The sequence below is a fragment of the Topomyia yanbarensis genome, chromosome 2 (assembly GCF_030247195.1).
Source record: "Topomyia yanbarensis strain Yona2022 chromosome 2, ASM3024719v1, whole genome shotgun sequence".
In the NCBI taxonomy this organism is placed as follows: Eukaryota; Metazoa; Arthropoda; class Insecta; order Diptera; family Culicidae; genus Topomyia; species Topomyia yanbarensis.
Genome location: NC_080671.1, coordinates 384,293,585 through 384,320,467, shown reverse-complemented (window position 1 = coordinate 384,320,467; position 26,883 = coordinate 384,293,585). Strand labels below are relative to the sequence as shown.

At 40.1% G+C, this 26,883-nt stretch overlaps 2 protein-coding genes across 3 annotated transcripts in view; both read left to right on the top strand.

Moving 5' to 3' along the window:
- Positions 1–11,590: 11,590 nt before the first annotated feature.
- Positions 11,591–17,707, top strand: LOC131680795 (uncharacterized). Its single transcript, XM_058961506.1, has 4 exons — positions 11,591–11,855; positions 11,924–12,026; positions 16,790–17,328; positions 17,584–17,707. The coding sequence occupies exons 1-4, from the start codon at positions 11,591–11,593 to the stop codon at positions 17,622–17,624; spliced, it is 948 nt and encodes a 315-aa protein (XP_058817489.1). The 3' UTR covers positions 17,625–17,707.
- Positions 17,708–23,778: 6,071 nt separating this feature from the next.
- The window catches only part of LOC131684694 (B-cell receptor CD22), a 1,114,748-nt gene continuing 1,111,643 nt past the window's right edge, over positions 23,779–26,883 (top strand). For both annotated transcript variants that reach the window (XM_058967793.1, XM_058967794.1), the window contains exon 1: positions 23,779–24,808. The gene's annotated coding sequence lies outside the window, so the exon portion shown is untranslated. The remainder of the gene's footprint in view (positions 24,809–26,883) is intronic.

The following is a 26,883-nucleotide window of genomic DNA, read 5'->3' as shown; positions in this document are numbered from 1 at the left end:
CCACTTAACTTAATTTATTTCCTAAACATGATGCACATTTTTTTTCATTTCTATATTTACTTTCGGCAAATTAATCCTACTCAACAAGAAACGATTGATTAAAAAACAAGTGGTATAATCATTGTATTTGTTTGTTTTCAGATATGGGACAAGATACTTCAATATACTACGTTTTCGCTGATCAGGCGCGCCTCTCCGAAGGTACTGCTGATGCCATTTGTGCCATGCAAGATCTGCTGTGTGTACATTTTGTGCACAGCTTTAAGTATCTGAAAATAGCATCAAAGTTTCTGGAGCTTTTGCAACAGTATTTTTTAAAGATAATACCTTCATCTGGATCCAAATCGAATACTTACAGGGTAGGCAACAAACAGCGCATTGTTCAAAAAGTTATTGAACTATTGTCGAGACATGTATACAAATAAGACTACTATAGAAAATTAAGCGAAATCGAGTTAGGATTTGGAAGAGGGAATTTAAGCAGAGTAACAAAAGTTATAGATTTAGTAAACTTGAACCGATATTTTAAGTTATCATAGATCTTTCATGTAAGGTTTTCTTATTTGATAAGCTGATGTTATTATTTTGCCAGTCCAAATGGTTTTAGTTGAAATCAGCAAGTAAAAGTAAGCACCTAAATATCTCTTTTGTAACATTATATGTAGACCATTATTTGCTTTCTACATAACCGGTCAGTAACATGTGATTAATAAAAATTATAACAAAGCAACTGTTTTTTCTTTTAGTAATTTGGATAACTCAAGAAAGTTCTATCTTTTTTTTCGTTTCTGTGTGTATTGCATAATTATACATCGCTGTTTTAACATTTCCATAATATACGCTGAAATTTACGCGACGATTGAAATTTCAGTCAAAACCTGTAAATTTACTTTAACTCAAATTAGACGACGTGTAAAATTCATCTTTCGCATATTTTTCCGCCATTCGTCACGTTCCCTTTATGTGCATCACAAATCGTGTAATTTTACATAATATGTTTTATCTGTGTAGCATACTTTTTGAGAAAGAGTCCAATAAAATTGACTGCAGAAAATTCACATTGAATTTACACAGCAATCAAAGAAGATAGAAATACGATGTTGATGAACGAATGATAGAATAATCATCCTAATTTGGATCCCTCCTTATTTTGGACGCTTTCATACATTTGTATCCTTTACTGCCAATTACTCCAAATTCGTTTGGTTTGATGAAGTTGTGTTTAAGTCCTAGCATAATTAGTTCATCTCTAATTCCATTAAATTAGTCAAAATTCACAGCTGAAAAATTGATATCGAAAACGATTCATAATTTCACGATTTCCAACAGAAATCGGGAGAAGTGATGCACTTTTAAATAGGATTTAAGAGTACAAATTTATTATTTTAAATGATCTAATAATTTTGTCCCTATTGGGTTCTTGAATTTTATGTATTTGAAATGGTTAGTTTGTGAAGTTTTACTTAGAAGTATAAAATAACTAGTCCAAAATATGTCGTAAAAATAATAGCGTCAAAATATTTCGGACACAGCTAGATTTTCTTTCGTTATAGCAGTCTGTTTATCAATTTAGAATAATCAAAATTATTACTTTATCAATTTTTTTTTTGCGGTGCGGTTGCGGTAAAACCGCGCGGTAAAAGCTCTTTCCCGCACCGCATTTGCGGGAAAAAGTGTCTCACCGCACCGCTGATTTCGCGGTGCGGGTGCGGTAAATACCGCGCGGTTGCGGTAATTACCGCAACCGCGACGAACCCTACGTAGAAGCCTATGCCGCCACAAGCTTTGCTACTGCGTCCTCTAGTTGACGGCAGACAGTGTTTTATGAAGTTATATGAGGGTATACGGATTGGGCCGACAGGGCTGGATGGTTTTAGTTTTGCTTCCGTTATACTAAAAAAGTGGTGTTGGTTTTTGTTCAGGACCAGTTTCATACAGTCAATGTGGCGTTCAAGTCCTCGTATGTTGAGATGTCCGAGTCGTTAGTTTGTATGATTGTTGTTTGGCATATTTGTTGTAGTGGATCGTTAGCGAGTGGTGGGGTTGATGCTGGAGGGTTATTGCTTGAGGGAACTTTCGTTTGATTCTGCGTCGAAGAAAATTGAGGACTCATACGGACTGGAATGTTGGCTGAGTAGTTCGAGCAGTTGATTGTGATCTTCAATACGGGTGTAGTTATCTTGTCCTGGCAGCCGGACGGCGACGGTGTCGTTTTTTTATGAATACGGATTGGACAAGATTTTTCTGCTTCATCCTCAGGGCAAGATTACGAATCCTAAAACTTCCAATTGAGAGCATTTCGTTTACTGTAAAGCGGTATTCCAGCGGTAGGTCTGATGTCAGATTGCTCAATTTCGCTTCTTTATGCTTCTCAAAGTATCTACGCAGAACTGTCGCTTTTACTTCAACGTTGTCGAAGGCAACCAGGATGGTTGGTGTAATCGATCTGTCTGTCCATTTGGATGGTTTGGTTGATGAGAAAACTGAAGAAACTGCGAACGATCGACTGAATGTTTTCACCGATTCGGTACGGCACTTTATTGATTGCGATACGGCAGCAATTGACACTTTGCGAATAGATTTTTGCTAGCTTCAAGCCAGATTCTATCGCTTCTAGTTTATCGTTAACTCTCTCGACATGATCGGCAGTGGCTTTACTATCTTTCACTTGGCTGACTACGTGAAACTTATTTTGCAACCTGTCGAACTGCTTCTTAATGCTACTTTGGTTGTTGGATACTTCGATTTTCAGTTTTTTGATTAGTGTAGAAAGCTCTCCTATTCGTTTCTGTATCTCCTTCAGTTTGACTTCGTAGGGATTGCATGCTATAGGGATCAGATTGCCAATAACCGCACATTGTTCGCAGTGGTACGTGTAGTTCGCAATGTCCGAAAGTAGTGTCGGGCTGATTCGGACACAGCGCGTGTGAAACCACTTCAAGCAAGAGTCACAGCAGATCCAGGTGATTCCAGCTTTGGCATCCTTAGCTTGTTTTCCAGCCTTCTTTTTCTTTTTTCTTGGGGGCTCCTCTTGACCGCAGGCAACGCAGATGTCTTCTGTCATTATATGAATGATATTACCACTCCGCTTCGCTAACGAATCCAATAAGATTTTATTATTGCGTTTGCATGTCTCAACAGTGTAGACAGCAAAAAAAAACTTGACCATACGAGTTCTATTTTGCACCACTGATTAAAGAACTGACGCCGCGGAAAACTTGACCAGGTGTATCGAAAACTCGTAACTAAATCGCGGTCGTGGACACTGGGATCTGTACTCCATCGGTGGCGAGGACACAACTTCCGAGCTAACACCCGCCTTTAGGTCCGATAATCGGCGCAAAAACCCAATACAAACACTAAAAACTGCGGAGCGAAAAAAAGACGATGTGCCGAAGGTTAGTAGATAATTAGGAACGCGTAACGCCAAAAAGGATAAAAACTACAAGGGGCAGCCCTATGGGGTTGCACGAACTGTAGACGTAGGACTATACTACTTAATGTAAAATATTTATTTTCTTAAAACACCCGGATCGGTGAAGAAAAATCAAATTTTAGACAATATAATCACATCTCATGTATAGAACAAGCTTTCTAGTTGCTCTCAAACAGATCCTAAAAGTTCAAACACCCTTGGATAACCCTAAATTTGTAGATGTGTTTCGATGCCACAGGATTGTAAAATGGTTAATATTACGTCGTAAAAATTCAATTCTTCCGTGACATTTTTTTGGCCTGCAAAATGCCCTGTGTGTATGCAAAGCTCATGATTTGTTGGGATATTAGCATTGATCGGAAAATGCTTTCCAACGCTGCGCATTGCATACATACAGGACATTTTGCAAGTCACCAGAAGCTGTTCATTTTACCACCGCCACATGTTTAATTTACTCACTCGCTATAAACATGTCTCATTTTTGGACATGGTTAAAAATCAAGAATCATGTTTGAAAAAATGTGTTTATGACGAAGTGTTTTTACCAGATATGTACAAAACATGTCTAACAAGAAACATATAAGGTGATTATAATATCTCATTCACTTATTAGTTAGAAAATAATGACTTTGCTTAACATGTTCATTTTACCGCCTGTTCCCCTACCTACCAACACATTCGCCACAATCATTGAACCCAAGCGCACAATGCAAAATGAGTCAACGCTGATGATGATGGGTAGAGCGAAAGAGACAACTAGTACCACCACGACACTATTAGCGCATTTCACCAAAATTCCACGCGGCCTTTCCCGATTGAAAGGAACGGCCGCGCTTAGCCCATCTGTCATAATATCGTGATTTTGCATAGCGAATGATAACACATTTTGTTCCAAAAAACAGCGCTGCGTTATGCAACACTTTGTGCAGGTTGATTATACCAGTTGCAAGTGGGGCCAAATTCATCAAATTCCGTGAAACTCCTTTTAAATTACAGAATTGACAAAATTGCTTAGATGAGCTAAACTAATTAATCAAATCCTGTTTTAAAAACTGTCCTTGCGTTTAAACCAAAATGGGAAGCTTATTACTACCACTACATTACTTAATTTCACGCGCAAATAGCAAGTACATGTGCTAGTTAAACCAAAAATTTACTGGCAACATTACAGCGGCATTTAGGAAGCAGTTGGAGCGGTCGCCTGTTGGACGACACAGTGTAGTGTCCCTCCACAGCCAGTGTAACGGACTTCTAACTCAGCTACACTGGCTGTAAAAAACACAGCGCAGTGATCTGCTTCGCCAGCCGTTCAACAGGGAACTGAGCGCGTCTGGCCAAGTTCGTTCTTTAAATAGTCGATGATGACGTCATTCATAGAAGCGTTGCGCGCTAGGTACACCAATCTGTCGTACAGGGCTTGGGAAGCTCTATCTTCTGTGTGTTAATGCGTGATATTTTGACAAGGTTGTATATTATTTAATTTTTTAATGCTATGATATCAAAAATCTTTGGGTTTATCTATTGGAATCTATTCTTGGAAGTATTTCGAGGCGATTTGTGCAAAAAATTTGATAATTTATCGTGAGATGGCTGAATTATATGCGTTTAAAATTGGACCACTTTTCGTTACATACCATTTTTGTAGAATTTGCAGAGTGCACCCCCATATCGAAAACAAAGACGTAGTCCTACGTCAAAAACCCTGCGGGTTGTAAAGAGATATAAGTCATTATGTTCGTCATCTCTGAATCGGTTCGCGTCTCGGCAGGTGACGATATTTGCAGCTGATCGGACCAGGTCAGTTATACTACGAACGTTGGATAGCAAACAAAAAACAGCTTTTATTAAAAAAAAACTCGACCGAATAACACAAAATAAAAAGAGCAAGACCACAATCCCTCTTAAAGCAATGGCTTACGTAGGCCCCGGAAGGATGGGGATTGGGAGGAACAAGAGGTTTAGGTTTAGTCGGAAGGCTTCTTCTGTGTATAAGAGTCAGGGGAGTGAGGGTGGACAAAGATGGCAGGGGGAGAAAATTATTTCAGTTACAGGCATCGGGAGGTCAACGGATCCTCCTCAAGATGGCTGGGGTTTCTCCAGACGATTTCGTAGTACGGCTCAGATGTGGATCGGCTACATTTCGAGTTGTGCGTGTGATGTTCGTGCTGTAGGTCCCGTGTTTGTTGGCTCATTCGACAGATATGTATTGTGTCGCCTTGGAGTCGCATCAAACCATCGAGGGTGTACAGTACACGTGGAAGAGAGCGCTTCTGAGAATGATAAGGAAAATAAGAAGGGGCAGTTAAATTTGTATATTGATGGTTTTTACGAAGGTGTATATAAGGGACATATAGAGGACATCGTGGCTTGCCAGCACATTTCGAACTGGGACGTTGGGTGGTCTTCCTCGGGCCCGCAGGGTATCCATTAACCGAGACCTGGCGGAACTGTACTAGGTGCACGCCCAGACAACGTGCTCGATGTCGTGATAGCCGTCACCACAAGCGTAGATACCACTTTTCACGAGCCCAATGCGCCGGAGATGTGCATCCAGCGTGTAATGGTTTGCCATGAGTCGGGACATCACACGAATGAAATCACGACCCACATCCATCCCCTTGAACCAAGGTTTCGTCGATACCTTAGGGATTATCGATTGTAGCCACCTTCCTAGCTCCCCACTGCTCCACGAGTTTTGCCAACTTTCGAGGGTCTACTGATGAAGTTGTCGCACAGCAGAAAGAGAGAAACAAGTCTTTTCTCGTGGAATTACAAATTTGAATGAAAATCTTTATTCTATGTCAAATTATCAAGGCCTACGTAGAAAACTTATAAAATATCATAGCTACTAAACTTCGTTTCTATTGTACCCAGCATAGGGTTCAACACACCTCGTCAACGATGTTCATGTAAAATGTTCTTCGTTGTTCTTTATTCCGATGGCCGTGTTAAATTGGAAACACAGCTTTTCCAATTTAAGACGGTTTAACGGTTTTGTCATAAGGTTCGCCTTCATCTCATCCGTAGGTAGATATTGAAGACGAATTATTCCTCGTTGATACAAATCCTTTGTAAAAGCATGTTCAGTATCTATATGTTTTGACCTTCTTTCAGTACATTCCGATTCCACCATTTTGATTGTCGATTGGTTGTCTTCCCATACAGTAATTGATTCTGTGTCATCCTGCCGTGTAGCAACTTCTTGAACCACAGAATTTCCTGACAACCTTCTGCCAATGCGATGAATTCGGCTTCTGTTGATGATAGGGCTATACAGTTCTGCTTTCTTGTGCCCAAACACACCAATCCGCCTCCATAGCTCAACAAGAAACCGGAATTTGACTTTCTGTCGCTTTCATCGCCTGCCCAGTCAGCATCCACGAAACATTCTAAGCCTTCTTCTCCGGATCCCAGGTGTAAGCAAAGATCTTTAGTTGCCTTAAGGTATCGCAATGTTCGTTTTGCCTCCGTCCAGCTCCGGTCGGTTGGGTTGGATACCTTCCTGCCAACTAACGAAGCACTAACACATATATCCGGCCTTGTGGTAACCGCGATATATAACAAACTGCCAACTAAACTGCGGTACGACGAGTCTGTAGGTAATGTCTTCTCCTCCTTTTGTTTTATATAAGCCGGGTCAAGTGGAATTTTTGATGGTTTTGCATTCTCATGTCCAAACCGGCCAATAAGCTTCTCAATGTAACCCACCACGTGTAGTGTCCATGTACCCTCAACGTGTAGTGTCCGAGCACATTTTTAATGTGAATTCCCAAAAAATACCGCAACTCGCCGAGGCTGGATATCTTGAACTCTTTCTTCAACATAGTTTCAATCTCGAGAAACTCCTGTTCGGATTTGCAAAAAATGGCCATATCATCTACATAAATCAGAATAAACGTAAATTTTCCTTCTCGTTCCTTCAGGTAAGGCACGAATCCGCCGTTGTTTTCCGGAAGCCCATTTGTTTAAAGACGCTGTCAATTCTTTGGTTCCATACCCTTGCAGATTGCTTGAGCCCGTAGATGCTTCTTTTTAGGCGACACACCATTGTCTTGTCTTTTGCGAAACCAGGAGGTTGCTTCATGTATAGTTCTTCGTCTAGATTAGCATATAGATAAGCGGTTTTAATATCCATATGCTTTGCTATCATCCCGTCACGACTTGCAATAATTAATATCGTTCGTAGGATCGCTTGGCGTGCAACTGGAGCGATAACCTCGTCGAAGTATGTGCCGTATTGTTGCGTGAAGCCTTGTGCAACTAATCTCGCCTTGTTTCGCACAACGTTACCTGTTTCATCTTCCTTCTTTTTGAACATCCATTTGCAACCAACTACTTTTCTTCCGGGTGATAACTTAACCAGTTCCCACGTTTGGTTTACAGTAAGTGACTTAATCTTCTCATTTCATTATAGGTTCGAGGTTCCTCCCTTCGTAACTCGTTCAGATTTTCTTGGTGTGGTCGGAACTAGATTGGTATCGTCCTCAATAGCAGTTGGTTGATCGTCAGTGTCTTCATTGAAATCATCCTCTTGTTCCGATAGCTCTTCAGCTGCTGAGTCGAATTCATCCACATCTTCGAGTCGAATTCATTCGCATCTTTGGGTAACTGAATATCGTTCTTCTTCAGCATCGCATCAAACTCAACGTCGTCATCATCTCTGGTGGTTGTAGAATCTTCAGGGAAACCTTCGATGAATCTCGTATCCCTACTGATGATGATTTTCAGTGTAGCTCTGTCTAGAAATCTGTACGCTTTATGGTCCGGCGAATATACCACAAATGTAAGCTTCTGAGCGGTTGCAGACAACTTCTTTCTCTTTGGTTTCGGAATGTGAACCCACGCCAAACTTCCGAAAATCTTCAGACCCTCCACATTTGGCTTCTTATTATTCCACAACTCATATGGTGTCACGTTCAAAGTTTTGTCGGAAGGATGTTCTGCAGATACATTGCAGTATTGATAGCTTCTGCCCAGTAACGCTGCTCCAATTCAGCATCAAATAATAGGCATCTTACCATTTCAACGAGATAGCGATTTTTACGTTCAACTACACCATTTTGTTGTGGATTATAGCTGGCTGTGTATTGAACTTGGATGCCTTCTTGCTTGTAAAATGATTGCAACTTCGTGCCGGTGTACTCTCCTCTTTGATTCGATCGAATTATTATGGCTTAGGGTTACTGTGCCCTAATTCATCTTAGCACCTCTATTCATCCTACCCATTTGAACACATTAGTTAGAGCAGTGTCTGCTATCTCTATTCACCTCATTAGCTCAAATGGTAGGATGAATAAGGGTGCGTTGTACTCGATTTTTCGCTTCGCTCCAACGCTAGTATTTTACATTATCCAAGCCAGATTTTCTATTGATCTGCTTCTTAAAAACGAAGCAAAGATATTGATACCTATTTAAGCGCAATCCAATCAGTGTAATCCGAGCTATCAGCGAAATAGTGTGACAACGTGACTAATGAGATGAATAAAGGCACGTCTACCCTACAACCAAACAACGTTTTTGCTAATGCTACGTACTCCTTGATTTTATCTGGGACCTTAGATTTCTCTTTTAGCAAATACAGCGTACAATAACGCGAATAGTCATCGATGATTGTCAAAAATACCTTTATCCCCTTACCGATGGTACCTCTATCGGTCCACATATGTCCGTGTGGATCAAATCCATTCTGGCATTCGTCTTCGATTTCGATTCTTTCGGGAAAAGTGTTCTCGAACTTTTACTTTTAAGACAACATTGGCATGGTTCAACAACGCCGCACTTTGAAATCTCCCAACCGTTAACCAATTTTTCTTTCTGCATCTTTGTTATCGCATTCATGTCTCGGTGTCCTAACCTTCTATGCCAAACATGTTCGCAGTTCGAATTGTGTTCACATTGCGCCGTCAGTATGGCTTCGTTCGGTTGTTCTAAATAGTAGAGGCCATGATTTGGCTTCGCACTTGCTACGGTAATATTCCCGCTCTTGATCCGACATCCGCTTGATTCGTTTGTGTTGACACCAATAGTAGATTCATTGTCAAACTAGGTGCGAATAAAACAACACTCAACTTCATTTCTCGTCGTTCGCCGATTTCATTGCAGCATGAGATCTCTACAGGACCCTCGCCGTTTACCTTCGCTAGTTTACCATCAGCTAGTTTTACAAATTTAACGTCGCTTTCGTACAGCTTATTGAAGATTTTTTGCTCAGCAACCATGTGGCTTGTTGCACCCGAATCCACAACCCAGGGTTTGGTTTCGTCCGCGCTTTCTAGTCCTCCAGTTACAAATGCAAATGATACTGTCTCCGCTTTTCGCTGCGATGGTTTCTCAGCTTTAGACTCCTTCGGCGTATCTCGTATAAACTGTCTGCAATCTTTCTGCTTATGTCCTGCTTTTTTACAGTAATGACATATCAGAGTTTTCCTATTCTTCCTGTCATGTCCAACTTTCAGTACCGAATCATTTTCCGGTCCTTGTCACTTTGCTGCTTCATCAAGCAACTTTCGCTTGACCAACTCCATTGTGAGGTCATCGTCTGAACGGCTTCCGAGGGCAGTGGTGAGAGTATCGAAAGAACTGGGGAGGCTTCTCAAAATCATCGCGACCATGAGATTTGCTGCCTTAACCGGAGTTTTCAAGTTGAGCGAACAACTCCTCCATGGCGAACAGGTGTTCCGCCATATCTTCACATTCTGTGTACCGTTTATCGCAAATACGTTTCAGCAGCGACACCTTCGATGTTAGACTAGCTTTCTGATTCTTGAGTGCTACCCAAGTTTCTTTCACCGTCTTCGATGTCCGGATAAGCTCGTGTTGCTTGTCGTCTATGAGTAAGCCAACAGTGTCCCTTGGCTTAGCATCTCCAGCATTCCAAATGACTTCAGCTTCCGTCGCTGGTTTTACTCCTGGCTCGATGAATCGCCAGAGATCTTCAGGGATAAGGAGCAGCTCCACCTTGAAACGCCAACTTGAATAGTTGTGGTTATTTGGCTTTTGCAGGCTAAATTTATTTCCTTCCATTATTTCCAACAACCCATAACCTGTCGCACAGCAGAGAAAGAGAAACAAGTCTTTTCTCGTGGAGTTACAAACTTGGAAGGAAAACCTTTATTCTATGTTAAATTATCAAGGCCTACGTAGAAAACTTATAAAATAGCATAGCTACTAAACTTCGTTGCTATTGTACCCAGCATAGGGTTCAGGGTTGTTAACGTTGAATTCCAGGTATCTGCTACGCCGCCATGATTTCTATACCAACATCTAAAACGTCGCGTTAGGGTCGATGCACAATAAACAGAATCAATTTCATTCGACACAATCTTGTGATACTCGAGTTCGTTTTATTTGTTGGTGAATCATGGTGAAAAGTTTTTGTTATTCACCGACATGTCCAAAATAACACTTTTCATCAATATGCAATATTTAAGCTAATACTATGTTCACACTAGCACAAAATAACCTGTTTTATTGATGGTAATATAAAGTTAAAACCGAACCGTTCACACATGTATAAGGTAATATACCATAGCATGCTGTTTGTTGTTGCTAAGTGCGATTGTTTATTCGACAAAGTTCGTACGAAAATGACGTTGCAAGAGAAAATTGATGTTTGTATTCCAATTTACAATCTACTTTGTGATTCGGTATTTGAACTCAACGACCTGTACAGCAGTGCGATTCGGGACCTGAGACGTAGGCGAAGAATGTACATTGAAAACATCCGGGACATCAAAAAGCGCCAGTTTTTGCTTCTAGAAGCCGCGGAAAATGTTACCGTCGACAGAATATGGACGCTTGTAAGTTGAAATGAATTAGTATTATTTTTAGCAAAAACGGTATTTTGTCCAGGCTCTGGTCTGGATGATTCAGAGGATAAGACACCAGCCACATAAGCCACTTGTCCTGTGTTCCAGCCACAACTGGCAGGATTGCAGCACTATTTGCAACAACGATGAATACAAATTTATTCACTAGTCTTCTTCGCGTGAAATTAACTTCTGAAAATTTTGTTTTCAGAAACGAACTCAGTACTTTTGGGAAAAAGACTGCCAAGTAAACGGAGATGAGTTTTTTAAGCAGAATTTCCGAATGTATCGCAGCACATTTAACTGCCTTTGCAACATGCTTCCGCGTTTGCAAAAAATGGACACTATGCTTCGCAAGGCTATTCCATTAGAAAAAAGAGTAGCGGTTGCTTTATATACCTTAGGTTCCTCATCAGAGTTCCGCAGTATTGCAAACTTGTTCGGTATAGGAAAGTCAACAGTATGTGTGATACTATTGGAGTTTTGCCGAGAGATCTGGGAAATTCTTGCACCGCTTTATTTAAGCAAGCTTCCTTTGGAAAGAGACACGATCGAGGATTGCGTTGCTGGCTTCCTGAATCTTGGATTTCCACAATGTCTTGGTGCGATAGGTAAGTATATAAATGTAAACCTTGATGTACTCTTGTTTGTGTCTCATGTTACACTTTCCTTTTTTCAGATGGCTGTCATATCGAAATCCATCCCAGAGCTACGGAAGCTGTTGATTACTACAATTACAAGGGATGGTACTCAACTGTTTTGATGGCTTTGGTGGATTACAGGTAGTCAAGTTAATCTGTTTATATTAATATATGTAGTTTGAATTGTTTTATTCGTTAATTATAAGATTAAATGTAGAATAACAGTGCGTAAGCGGTTATAATTTTTTATTATAAATCTAACTAGTTGACCGACAGTAGTGTAAATATATATTATCGTTTGTACTTTGTTCCTGAGATGGGAACTGCGGATAGATGTTTGCTTTTTCTTTTCTTCTGGTCATTTTATCTTTTGGCTTATGTCTCTTTCTGCCTCACATATTTTATATGAACTGGCTGCATTTGGCGTTCGATTTTTCGCTACTCGCATGTCTCGTCTCAGCTAAGTACAAGTGCCAACGGAATTTCAAAGTCGCGAAATTCGATAGATGCAGCAATTTCCTTGATCTGACAAGACTTGTTCCTGTACTGAACTGAATCAGTGTTAGGATGCTATTGTGAATTTCTCTTTTGAGTCTACAAACGAGCCAAATCGGTATAGCAGAGCTCTAGTAAGGCTCGACCAGGATATTATTATTACATATTTTACACGGTTTTATACCCAAATGACTAAAGTTACTCCATTCTCAGTTACTAGAAGGAGAAGATATTCCTATTTCAAACAAGTGGCAAGATAGTAGTTTCCAAAGAAAGGAACAGCCAGAGAAGAAAAACGACTTAGCATTCACCATCATTTTTGAAAGCATTTTATTTTGTATTCTAAACGTGTCAACGGACGAAATAAGATGCATTCCTACTTTACGTATATGTAGCCTCAAATATATATTTTCTATAATAATGAGAAAATCATTGATACAGGTCTTATATCCGAGCTCACAACTAACGATATTTATGCTGTGACAGTTAACCTGACTGAGAGGATTGTTCGATATTTTTTCCTTATGATTAATCGTCACCTTTTGATGATTTGGGATTTGTCACACTGCGACAGTAATGAGTTGTATTGTTCATTTGGGGCTTTAACTTAAAAAATCATACGCCCTCGCAGTAATGATCGACAGTTATGCAAACGTCCATCACATCACTTGTGGCAGTTCAGATATCAATTAAATTGCACGTATCCGCATTTTCCCAATATTTGCAAGATCTGGGAAAAAACGTGTTAGATGTAACTCTCTGCGTTGATAGCTGGGTACTTAGCTCTCGCTTAATGATTAAAAATGTTATCAGATCGCACATAAATCTTCTTGATCATTTGAACATTCCGTTAGATACCGTAACATATCAACAAATTGGGACCTTTTCGAAGAGAACTTGCCGATGAGTAGGTTTTCTGTGTATTTTTCAATAAGACCGCGGATACGATTAACTTATCCACTGTAGTAGCGACATACAAAGAGGCACATCCTATTCGGGTTGCACGTGCCACAGCCCCTAAATTTTTTAGACAATTTTGATGCTTGGGTCTTAGCCACTCACGGAGAAGGTTTACGTACGACTACCTACTTTTACGTTTTTAGTTGAAAGAATTCAATTTTACACCATAGGAAAAAGTGTTTATTTTCACCATACTAAGCATCGTTAATAGACATAAAGCTGAATTGCATGCTATTGAGAGTGAATATAACTCGATGCTTGCGCATTGCTTTCCTTGCTATATTCGTCGCACGGAGGAAAACCTTAAGCAGGATCCTAATTCGTTCTGGTCGTTTGTGAAAAATCGTAAGCAGTCGCACGGAATCCCCCAACGTGTCGGTTACAACGATGTTACCGCCAGGTCCCCGTTTGAATCGGCAAACCTATTCTCAGCCTTTTTTCGAAGTGTGCAAAGTAATAACCGACCACCTTTGTATGGAGGGTATTTGAATAGCCTGCCGATGTTCGATTTGAACATGTCGCTCTTCAATTTTTCGGTACGCGATGTGGAGCTGAAACACAGTCACAAGATGGTACCAAAGGAGCTGGTCCGGATAGTCTGCCGCCTATTTTCTTTAAAAAGTGTGCTGAAGCGCTTGCTGTTCCTGTGAGTTTAATTTTTAACAGGTCATTGTTCGAAGGGATTTTCCCGAGTGTCTGGAAGACAGCAGCTATTACACCGATCCACAAGACAGGTGGTGTGAATGATGTTGAGAATTATCGTACTATCTCAATTTTGAGTTGCTTACCGAAAGTTTTTGAAAGCCTCGTTCACAATTTGCTGTACCCGAAAGTGCACCATATTATGTCCGAGTGGCAGCATGCATTTGTGAAAAAACGATCGACAAGCACAAATTTTATGGCATACGTTTCGTCGCTAAACAGCGCGCCTGGTGAACGTCAGCAAATTGACTTATTTGACGTCTAGGACACCAACACATTTGCAATGTGTATAGACAACATACATATAACGCTATGTTTTCAATTCGCCATCTGATTTAACCTCATTTGGCAAAAAACTACCCGATTTAACCTCAATCTCGCACTAACACAAGTCCACATAGATTAGTCAATTAATGCCGTTCATGTGGATTTTGATAAAGCGTTCGATAGAGTACCTCATTTGCTAATGGTGGCCAAACTCGAACGAATGGGACTTCCTGAATGGTTGTCACGGTGGATATTTTCGTACCCCACCGAACGCTGTGCGTACGTTCGTATCGATGAAATGAGATCATCTCCGTTTGTGATCGAGTCGGGTGTTCCCCAGGGAAGTCATGTAGCCCCGCTACTGTTTATATTATTCGTAAACGATTTGTGCTCCGCTATACAGTCCCCTAAGTACATGTTTGCGGATGATCGAAAATTCTTTCGTGTAATTGCTTCGGCAGTCGATTGCTGTGCCATCCAAGCCGATATCGATTTGCTGCTAAATTGGTCCACACTAAACGGGATGGAAGTAAACATACAAAAGTGTAATGTGATCTCGTTCTGTCGTAACAGGCACTTAACAACTTTTGATTATAGAATGTCAACAAGCACTATCAACCGTGTAAACACAGTTAAGGGTCTAGGCATTCTTCTCGATAGCAAATTGAGTTTCGCGCAGCACATTGCAATGTCTACAGCCAAAGCTTATGCCGTATTAGGGTTCATCACAGCTTTGTTTAAATAAGAAATTATTGCACGCGTGCTTGGAAGCGACGAGGACTTCTGGTAATTCACCATCAAGAATCAGGAATCAGAATATATTGGCTCATATGGCACGTTCCACGTATGTAGTCGGGGATTTCTGCCTTGCCGTGTCTTCTCATCATTTCCCGAACGGGAGGAAGCGAGAAGGAGCAGGTAGGAAGGTAGAATTGGAAAGGAGGGGAAAACAACAGCACTAAAACAGCAGGTAAGTTAAACTAGTTCAAATCGCCTGCGAGTAAGCCCAAAGCTCTTTACCACATTGAATAAGAAATTTTAGTATGTATCTGAGTTTCAGTCGTCCAAACACGATGTTGTCTATGTAACGACGACCGAAAACTCGAAATCACAATTGCGCTGAGCAGTTGCATATCAGATGATCGGATTCACAAAGATCACATGAAAATTACTCAGCGTGCTAAATAGTTGCCATGTGATAATTGATTTTGCAGCGGCCGGTTAGGCCGATTAAAGCCCAGGTCAGCTACCCCAGTGGAGTTTCCAAAAAATGTACGAGATTTTTCGAAATCACTGGGCACGGTTGTTATCCAACTTGTCGAAATTGGTAGAGCGGGCTCAGGACCAACGAAGTCTATCGCTGAACCTGCCCTTATTAATTCATCAGCCCATTCAATTCCAGTAATGCCGGAATGGCCCGGCACCCAGACAAGGCAGATAGTCTTGACAATGTTTAGTTCTTCGATTCGGGCTCAGCACGTGATCACTAGTTTGAATCATGATTCGTCTGAGCTAAGGGCTTTACCTTCTTTAGGTCGAGATAGATTAATAGTTGCTGTACGTTCTTGCTGAAGATTGATTTATGTTATTCTAACCATTGTTGGTTAGAAAACTCTACATTTCATTTTGATAATGCAATAGCTCTGAAATTCGTCAACCTAATCCCGGCCGACATAAGGCTTTTGGATTTAAACAGGGGCGTAGCTAGAGTTTACGGAGAGGGGTTACCACCCCTCCCCCTCACTGGTCACCACCCCTTTAAATTCACCTAAGATCACCCCTCATTGAACCCCCCCTCAGACCAACACCATATCCATTACCACCGCTATATCACAAGGCATCCCAAATTATGCTGGGGAGTGGTTCGTTCGTGAGTTTTTCACTCTCCTCACACACCCACCCCGCATGATAAAATTTGTTAGCAGAAAGAGTACGTTGATCCCAAAAAGCTGTTGATTAGGCTAATTAAGTTTGACATATCTCCGTAGGCGCGTTGTAAAAAGTTAAAATAGGTAGTATATCAGCTGAATATCTCGCCAAAAGTGGTTTTCAAGCAGCACTGATGTACAATATTGTTTCTATAAGTTCTGATACCCTTATTCTATAAGCGACTATAGAACCGAACGAAGGCAATTTTCACGGTTTAGTGCTTACTTGGGCTCCCATTCCCCATATAAGTCTACGTGGCTTTACAAATACTAGGAGACGTACTTAAATACTGTAAAAATGACATGCAAATACAGTGACAACAATGATAGTAAGATTTGTTTCAACTTCAATATACAAGCGCTCGATAACCTTGGTGTCAAAGGAGGCCAAAATACAATGTTTGACACTGCAACTTCCCGCTAAATCCTACCTTTGGCCATAAGATGAAACTATCTTTGCTAAACCAATAATAACAGACATGCAAGCCAAAAAAGAAATCAAAAACGCACTCTTCGCATTTAAAGTGTAATAATCTATTTGTTATTTTTCAGATACCGTTTTTTATACATAAATGTCGGTAGTCCAGGGCGATGCAATGATTCGCAGGTATACGAATCATCGCTTTTAAAGAAGCACCTTACTGAAAACCCCCTAATGGATGAACTATCAAAAAACATATGTGGTGTTAATGTGCCGGTGTTGATAATCGGAGACTCTGCATTTAGATTTTCTAAAAATCTTATGAAGCCTTACCCTTTCAACGTCGCTGGAGATGAGTTACAAAAAACTTACAATTTTGTGCAAGCAAGTACTCGGCGAGTTGTAGAAAATGCTTTTGGACATATCAAAGCACGGTTTCGTCGAATTGGAAAAGGAATCGACAACACTATTGAAAACTCGTCGTTGATCATTAAAGCGTGCTGTGTACTTCATAACTTCCTCAATGTAAACGACGATCATCTTAATTCAAAGTGGATTATAGAACAGCTAAGAAGTGAAAAGGGTCGTATATATCCTGAACAGCCAGCTATAATTCATGATTATGATGAAAACGCGGAGAATATAAGACATGCTATTGCTACCTTCTTCAGTAAGTATTAATGTTTATTCATATTTGTTTAGAATAACTAATTTCTGGAGCCTAGGAAGGAAATGAAAGCGTCTTTCATTTCAGCTGAATTTTGAACAAATCTTTCGAGTAGAGCGGTTCGTTGCGACTCCAACTCAAACAACTTTTGATCTGTCTCTCTCAAATATTCGTTCTGTTCTCTAGATGCTTCCTCCATTTTATCCCATCGTTTTAAAAGCTCGTTCTGGAATATATTTTTCTTCTCCTTCTTTCCAGGTCTCAACGGCATTTCAGAATCCAGCGACGGTCCTGCGTAGGATAGATCGGAATCAACGGCTTCTTCTACATATTCTGCAATTATCTCAGCATCTGAACAACAAATAAAATGAATATTTTTATTAGTCACAAAAAATCTTTGTCATATTGAACGCAATTCTATAGGCTTTTTATGTATTACGTTCTGTTGTTTTTTTTTTTTGTTGTACGCTTAATACATAACAAGACTGAATGTTTTGGGAAATGAACTAAACACGTGAAATTACCTGGCAATAATTCAGAGAAGCTTTCTTCAACTCGTTGAGACACGTTGGTTATTGGGGATGTACCCAAAAAGCTGTGGATTTTGGCATAAAACGGCCAGGTCGACGGTGATCCTCCGGAGGGACCGATTAGAGCTTTCTCTTTCCTAGAAAAACGATAATCATTTTTTGCTTGTTTTAATTACATCAAAAGTATACCTACTTGTATTTTGATGTGAGGTTGTGAATTCTCACTTTAATTCCGTCCGTCCGGTAAAACCCCTTTTGTCCAGCTCATGTCTAATTTCCTGGTAGACGTGGTTGTTTTTACGATTTCCTCGCAAATCCGCAATTTTGTCGGCCCACAGCTCTACCAGCAAATCAATGCAAGCAGCGCTCCATCGATTTTTCTTCGTTTTCTTTGAACTGCGTTCAGGCTCCATTATTTTCGAAGCAAATCACGTGCACCAGCCACCAAAACAAAATTATGAAGAATGAAGTGTATACAATTGCCATCGCAACGAAGTGTACACATTTGTCATCGCAACGAAATGTATACAATTGTCATGGAATTGTCATTTGACGATGTCACAAACTGACAGTAAAAGCTCGCAGGGTTGTGCTCGACTCACAAATATATTACCTCGAGACGTGTTATTTAGAAAAAACAGGTTTTAAAATGACGTTTCGCTATATGAAATAACGCGATGGGAAAACATGTTATTTCTCTTAAAACACGAAATCAGACTTAAAACACGTTTTAACTGGTAGTGTGAACATAGTATAACAAACATCTAAGCATTGAGGCATGTCGTGCCGTGTCTGAATAGTGAAGGCTTCAAGCAAAACGAGCAGAACAATTTGAACTGTCAGTGGGGCCCATAATTTGTGTGCCCGCTGAGATGTTGACTTATGTCAGTTCAATACAAATGGGATAGGGGTGCCATATACGTGTTGAATTCAACTTTACCGCCGATAACGATGAATTTAGCGTCATTATCGGCGATGATTTTTACGTTAATTTCATCGTCATCGTCAACGCACTTCGTTGAATTCAACGTTAGCGTTATCGGAAATCTTCGCGTTGAATTCTATTTAAAGTTTTTTTTATTTGTCAGAGAAATTGCATAATTTATTCACATGAAGTTCAAATTTATATGTAGATATATTTCTGTAAGAAGGTATATTTTAAATTTTATTTGATGTACAGATTTTGAGGTTTGTTGTTGGGGCATTCATAACGTAGGCGTAGACCTAATGAAAAAAATCCATATCGCGCGACCTCGGTGACCAGTAGATGTTTCCTTTGTGCAAGTCCACGGGCAATGGCAATCGATCATGCAACCTTTGTGCCCCATGTTCATCAGCTGAATAGTAGGTTGCTTCATACTATTGAGAATATACATCGGCCAGAGCCGTGTTATTTGTTTATCTGTTTATTTTTTTATATATTTATTTGTTGTACCGTCACCAACCTTGGTCACCCAATGGTGGTTGCTTAACCTAATTACATTTTAGAATAGACATTATTTTGGCTTTTATCGAATTCCAGGTTGAAGTCAAAAGCGGTCGCCACACTGTTAAAACACGCTGAAGTTCGGTTACAGTGCTCTGGCGCCCATAATCGCTTCTCCTGAACGGGACTCGAAGTAGAGAGTTATTGCGTAGAGCTCGAAGGCGAGCTTGAAGATCCAGGCGTCCGAGGATTGTAGGGCAATCCACCTTGGCAGACAATAAGTCCGAGACGAACAGCGCTCGAGAGCGGTCCCTCCGGATGCTTAGAGTATCGAGCTGTGTTAACTGACAACGGTCGTAGCTCGGCAGCTGAAATCCGCTTCACCAAGTACTATGTCGGAGTACAAGCGTATGAACTGGCGTTGGACGGCCTCGATTCTGTCAACGCCATTTTGGTAGTAGGGGTTCCAAACGGCAGAACAATATTCTAGCGAAGAGCGAACCAGCGCGCAATAGAGTGATTTTAAACAGTATACGTCCCTAAAGTTTTTCGCAATTCGGAAAATGCACCCCAGCTGTATTGATGCCTTATCCACAATGGATGATGTATGTAGTTTGAATGTTAGTGCCGAATCCATGATGACTCCGAGATCCTTGACGTGAGTGGCTTGGAAACGATAACGTTGAATTCAGCGCATTAACAACCCTGATAGGGTTCAACAGAAGTAATAATGAAAAATTTGCTGAAGCAAATTGGTCTTTCATAAACGTCACATTCGAAATGGAGCAATGAGACGAAAACCACGGCATCGTCTGCAAGTTGCCTTAACGTGCAGGAATTGTCAAGACATTTATCAATGTCGTTGACATAGAAATTGTATAACAGGGGGCTTAGACATGAGCCCTGGGGAAGGCCCATGTAGCTAAATCGTGATGTCGAAAGTCACCATGCGGCAAATGCATGTGCTTTTCCGACAACAAGTTTAGTAAAAAGTTGTTTAAAGTCGCTGAAAGACCATGCTGGTGCAGCTTTTCTGAAAGAATTTTAATAGAAATTGAATCAAAAGACCCCTTTATATCTAGGAACACTGATGCCATATACTCTTTGCTAGCATAGGCCATTTGAATTTCGGTTGGGAGCAACGCAAGACAATCGTTCGTCCCTTTGCCTTTGCGAAAGCCAAATTGTGTATCTGACAGTAAACCATTTGCTTTTTCGAATATCCAACGGTTTGAATATTCCACGCTCTCATTACTACTGCTTCGGTTTCGCATACGTCGGGCTGTTTCTCAAAGAGTGCTCATCGATGTTTCCCTCGTTAATCCGTCGACGAACCGGTACCAATAACCGCGTTTCTTGACTTTCATCAAACTCTTCATTCGCTTGTCTAACGTCGCGTACTGTCGAAAACTAGCGGGTAACCCGTCGTTTCGGAAAGTCTTAAACGCGGCGGCCTTCTCCGCGTAACCTCGTCAGATTTTTGTATTTTTTTGTTATTTAATATTTGTTTTATGTCGCAATTGAAGTACTACATCATCTAATGATGATTGATGAAGCATTCGCGTAAAAAAAATGAAAAATTGTTCATAGATTCTTGGAAAACGGGGGTACTCAACTCGCTCCACATGGCGATATTGCCTCACTTTCCCCCATCTGTAGAAATATCGACAGACATAGGTTTTGAAAACCGGTATTTTCCTTCTGAACTCTTGGGCCACTCCCGAAAGTTTTTTCTGGCTACGTGCTTGATTACATCATATTGTAGCGTTTTCGAAAAATCGTCGGTTTTCACCAAAACCCCTACCAAACCGAATTGCTAGATAAACCACTACTCAAATAATGTACCTTTCATTTGAGACTAGTTTGATTAAGATCGGCGTAGCTATTCCTGGGAAACACGTGTGGGAATAGGGAACACACATGCCGATATTGTACAAATTCATCTGGCTTTCCGGGCCTTGTAAAAACATCTTTAACCGTTGTGTGTCCGACGCGGTACCCGGGTACCTTTTTAAGTTTCAATTAATTGAATTCCTATGTTTTATCCATAGCTAGAAATTGAAACTTTGTGACATCTTAGAATTTCACTAAGTCAAGCGTTTGGGTTAATAATATTGTTGATATAGTAAGGGTGGGAGTGAGGAGGGGCTCCCGAATTTTTTTACTACGTAACAGGCCGACGTGGGTACTAGGGTGGGACAAAAATTAGATTTCAGCTCCGAGCAACTTTTTAGTTACTATTTGGCTCCTAGAACAACTGTGCAAATTCTTAGCTCGATCGATGAAACTATATTTTTGCGCCCACTGTTTAAAGTTTACATGGGATTTTGTATGGGAAAATTAACTTTTACAAATTAATTCCTCCAGGAGTCGTCCATTACTTCCTAAAAATAAATCGTTACGTGGCTTTTATAGGAAATTTAACTAAGAAACAAAGTCTCGAAAACCCGGAAACGATCTGACGCTTGAGAAAAAAGTTATTAAGCAGAAACCGATTGATGCTCTGACGATTGATAAAATATTCATTTTTTCTAGCACCACTGCTGTTGGTTGTCCAATTATACGCAATTTTGTTTTAATCCTCTCTTAATATGTCTAGATCGTTTATCTATACTATTTGGACACTTCGCAAGGTTTTGAGGGATAAATTGTGGCTTCTTTTGTACATAATAAAAGAAAGTTAATTTTTTTGTACATAATTAGAACGTCAAAAGCAGTGATGCTATGAAAAGTAAAATTTTCATCAATCTTCAGGGTATCCATCGGTTTTTGCTTAATAACTTTTTTCACAATCATCAGATCGTTTTGCCGTCTTCTAGACTTTGTTTCCTTGAGAAATTTCCTATAAAAATCAGACATCTGCTTATTTTTAGGAGATAACGGGCGACTCTTAGAAGATTTAATTTGCAAAAGACAATTTTCCTATACAAAATCCCATGTAAACTTTAAATAGTGGGCGCAAAAATATAGTTTCACCGATCGAGCTAAAAATTTGCAGAGTTGTTCTGGGAGCTAAATGGGACCCAAAAAGTTACTCGGAGCCAAATTTTATTTTTTTCATACAACCATGTCCCACTCTAGTGGGTACCCGGGTACCCACAAAACTAAAATGCCCGCAACTAAGGTAATATCCAACCGATTTCGATACTTTTGACCGTTTTGGATTCAGAAACTCACCCACTTTTGGACTTGGTAAAAATGCATCGGGTTACTTCATTTGGTTCCCGGGAATCCGGGTTTCCGGAAGCAGGTTCCAGTGCTGGGGTACTATTTGCGAACTTAAATGGAATACTAGCAATATGGGTATCAAAATTCTTGGAATTGCATCAGTAGGCTGTATCTCGTGGTTTTGGAACTATTTGGTGATTTGACCCCGGAAAGGACATTCCGGAGCAGGTTCCCGTGGGGCCGTGAGTGGCCATTCCATTCCAATTCCATTTTTCAAATTGCCATAGGGTCCCGTAACAATAAAAAACAGACTTTCGAGACAATTTGAAGAGTTTTGATACTCATATTGCTAGTACATTATTAAAATTTACAAATCATACCCTAGTACTGGAACATTACTCTGGAAAATCCGGATTACCAAAAACCAGATCCAATATTCCGGTTCTATTGTACAGAATCAAAAAGTGGACGAGTTCCTGAATCCAAAATATCTAAAAGTGTCCAAATCGGTTAAAGGAAGCCATAGTTATGAGTATTTCAATTTGTGGGTACCCGGGTACCCTCGTTGGCCTGTTAAAGGTGTTTTTTTTTTGTTGGACACATAACTGTTAAAGTTTGATCGGTTTTTATACCTTTTTCATCCCAAACTAAAAACAGTTTGAAAACAGTATATCTAACCACCTCTAACGCAGATAAATAAAACGCATAACCCCATCTGAAAAATACTAACCAGCGCCGCCTGATGTGAACAAATCATCTCGCTTTGGTCGTAAAATAGAACCCATTCCCACGCCGCCTAACGAAGAATCATTGTCAGGTGACACAGCACTGCACTACTTACCGTCATTAGACGCCAGGATAAGCCGCCGTCATCATCAAAACAAGTTTGCATCTCCCCCATTCACCAGACAGTAGGTAGGTAGGTAGGTAAGTAATATGCCATGACTTCCGCCCGGTCGGTGCTGTGCTGCAATGATTTTTCCGCGTGAGAACAAGGGCGCGCCTTTCGGCGGAGAGAAGTGCAATCTTCACGGCATGCGCCGGCAGTCCTTTGCGATCGGATTCATACCTCCCCTCCGTGTGAGATAGAGAGAAGCATGTACAGAGAGTAGGAGAGAATTTTCCCGGTGGTTTTCCACGTGAACGGAGCAGCGTGCGGTGGTTGCTGCTGAGAGAGAGTCGAACCGGTTGGCTGCTGAACCGGTTCACAGCAAGGAAAGAAAATCGGTATCCGGTCGGAATATCCTCGGCGGTGGCCGCTCGGTCGTTCGGTCGGCTCGTGGCGCAATGTAATTGTGTGGATAGATGTCAGTAGTGTTTTGAATATCGCCGAGGAAACAATGTAATACCGTGTAGTGCGCGCGTATGTTTTTTTGTTCTCTATACCCTAGAAAAGCTCTGTCTCTCGTTGCCTGCGTCCGTTGCTTGCATACGGGGCCAGCAGAATTTTTCTCGGCGGTTTATCCCGCGAGGAGGAACCCGACGCGAAGGGTTACGGAAGGGTGCGGTGCCCAAAACAGGCCAAAGGGTTACGACGAGAGTGTTCCACGTTAAATCGTGGGTGCACGGTGGAAGGACCACTGGACAGGAGTATCCTCTGTGTGCTTTGAAAGGGTGGAATTGCTTGGAGAACCGGTGGAATTTTTGGCAGTAATTGCGAATTTTGTAACGATTTAGAACGAAATTGCGAAGCACGGGTGGTGCCAGGTGACCTTTTTTCCGCTGCGTTGCTTGGGCGTTTGATTTCTAGGTCAAACTGTAGTTGTCAATATATTCGCACCGACCGTGGCAGTAAACTCAACTCGAGGTGTGTTAAGCCGCTATTTCTTGGAATCGATTCGTTGATTGAGTGTAAATAAAACCTGGTGAATTGGAAATTATTTCCGGAAAATCAACCTTCATCCCGGTTCAGTGAATTGCGAGGAAGAAAAAAGAAACCATTAATCATAATCCTAGATTTAAACAAACACGTCTCAGTGTGATTGGAAGTGAATTACCTTCAATGCCTGTGGATGCGTAGATTTGCTTGGGAACAGGATAGGATTACACCGGCTTACATAATACGGCGGGCTTGTTGAGCCAAATTAACCTGCTCAATGGTGATAATTGGATAAGATAATGTTGTTTTGTGAATCAAAAAATAAAAAGACACACCGTCCCCTTGCCGAAGCGGGTGTCAAATTTCCAGGTGTAAGCAGCAGCAAGTGAAGTGGAGTGTAGCGTGGAAATCTGGGAAAGTAATCGTGTTTGGCTTATTAATTGAAAAGAGTGAGTGAAACTGACACGAGCCAACGAATGAATAGGCATTCATCGACATTCTGGAGCTGTTTGCAATAAGGTGGAATCGGTGAAAGCACAGGTAGCGTAGTTCGAAGCCAGTTAAGTTTTATGAGGGGGAACCTTGGTTCTTGAATTTAAAACCGTCAATTAAACTGGTGTTTATCGTGATGTATTTGAAATTCCCCCGCCTAATATTCCGACAGGTTGAGAATATCTTTTCGGAAGATGTGTGCAATTACAGAATTTTCGGTGGTTGTAGATACAGATAGGGTTTATTTCTTAATAATTGTGTCTGTTTTGGCTTGGAGTACAATGTTAATAGTGTTGTCAACAAATGTGGTTTCAGCTATCTATAATTCATAATTCATAAAATTTTGATGAAGCACGATATTTCATGTGTATTGAACTAATCCAGATAATGCCGCGATCTGTTAGATCGGATTCTAATACGGTTGAAGGATTTCTTGAATTTTTGAAAATAATTCTTGTTTCTGACAATGGACAAGGAAACTAATCATTTATGAAATTGCGATTGCTTAAGAGATAAAGTTAATGTAAATATTACGTAATGTTTGGAGTGAATACTTGATAACAAAAACCGATTGAAATTGTGCAGAAATTTAGAGTGTTTGGCTAAAATTACTCATTTTCATATAACTTTTCAATGGTTAATTTCTCTAGAAGGTCATCTAAGAAATAGCTTTAGTGAATCTTCTTAGATGACTTTCTCCAGAAATCCGACAGCTGAACATTTATTGGCAAATAACTAATTTATAGCAAGACACCCCAAGTTCCTTGACAATTTTAATTATTGAACAAACTGATACCTACTAATTTTTCATCTTCCACAGAGTTGACTGGATTTTATTTTTCTACAATACTGTCGAGCAAAATAAAGCTCCAAAATTGTTTTTTTACAGTTCGAATCAAAAAATCATTAAAAATAGTAACCACGAAAAAAGACTACCTTAAAAAGTGACCCTTGCTCAATTAATTTCTAAAGACACTAGGGGAACATGGGGAGATTTGACCAGATTTTCAGCTAAAATTGCATAAATCTCTATAAAAGCCTTCAATCCCTCAAAAGTTGTTGAGATATAATGTGCAAAGTTATTGTGCGTCTTCATGATTTTTTGCAGAATTTTTTAATTTAATTTTTGAAAAGTTACAAAAGTTTTTCTGTGATCGTTTTTTTTTGGTCAAGTCTACCCACTGCGGGGAGACTTGACCAAGACGTGGGGAGACTCGACCAAGAGAATTTTGAAAAATCATAACAACATATAATGACATAAAACATACTGTAATTATTTTTTTTCCCATATTGTCGAGATCCTTAGGTAGCAGCAAAAATATAAAAGGGTTGCATTTGATAAATTTTGATTTTTTCAATGCATTTATTTTTATTGATTAACTGTACTGTTTGCATTGCATGATCACACGTCATTAAATCAGTCCTACTATTGCTAACTTTGTCTACCAATACTAAAATATAAAGACTTATGTTTGAGGTGGAATTTTTTTATGGCGTGATTAACATTAACAGTAGATACCAAAGCAGTATAAATATCAGGAATTTTGTATCTTTCTTCAGCTAATTACCACTTGGTCAAGTCTCCCCAACATTAGTTATTGCGATCAATGTCGTGCAAATTCTAGTATTTACTATTCCAATGTTCAAATTTATGTAAAATCATTTCACTACTTCACAAGGATTAAGATGGTATATTAATACATTAATAGTAATTAGTAGTCGAGTAGATATGTCCATACAAAGTTTGATAAAAAAACTACATAATTTAATGTAAATTTATTAATCACGTAATATTTTCTGTGAGGAAAGCATTTTTCATTCCAAACTTTTAAAATTACCTTAAGGGATCTAAACAAGTATGAAAATATTTTTGAAAAAAATTTAAGAATCGAATAGAAGACGCCATAACCAAAAATAGAATTTTGCGCTTGGTCAAGTCTCCCCATGCTCCCCTATAGCAATAAAAATTGTTCCCAAAATTGCGAATAAAGTGCCATGAATTCTCGAACAATCATGTCCTTATGCTACGAAAACAGGACCATAAACAAAAATCACGTGTTATATAATTATATTAAATTTCCCTTCAGTAACGCCTACATAACGCATTTATTAGTGGATATATT

Bases quoted from the DNA above. Each gene is read 5' to 3' on its own strand.
- LOC131680795 (XM_058961506.1), top strand. From the start codon at position 11,591: ATGCTTCGCAAGGCTATTCCATTAGAAAAAAGAGTAGCGGTTGCTTTA. The intron at 11,856-11,923 runs GTAAGTATATAA...TCCTTTTTTCAG, and splicing joins ACAATGTCTTGGTGCGATAG to ATGGCTGTCATATCGAAATC. The intron at 12,027-16,789 runs GTAGTCAAGTTA...GTTATTTTTCAG, and splicing joins ATGGCTTTGGTGGATTACAG to ATACCGTTTTTTATACATAA.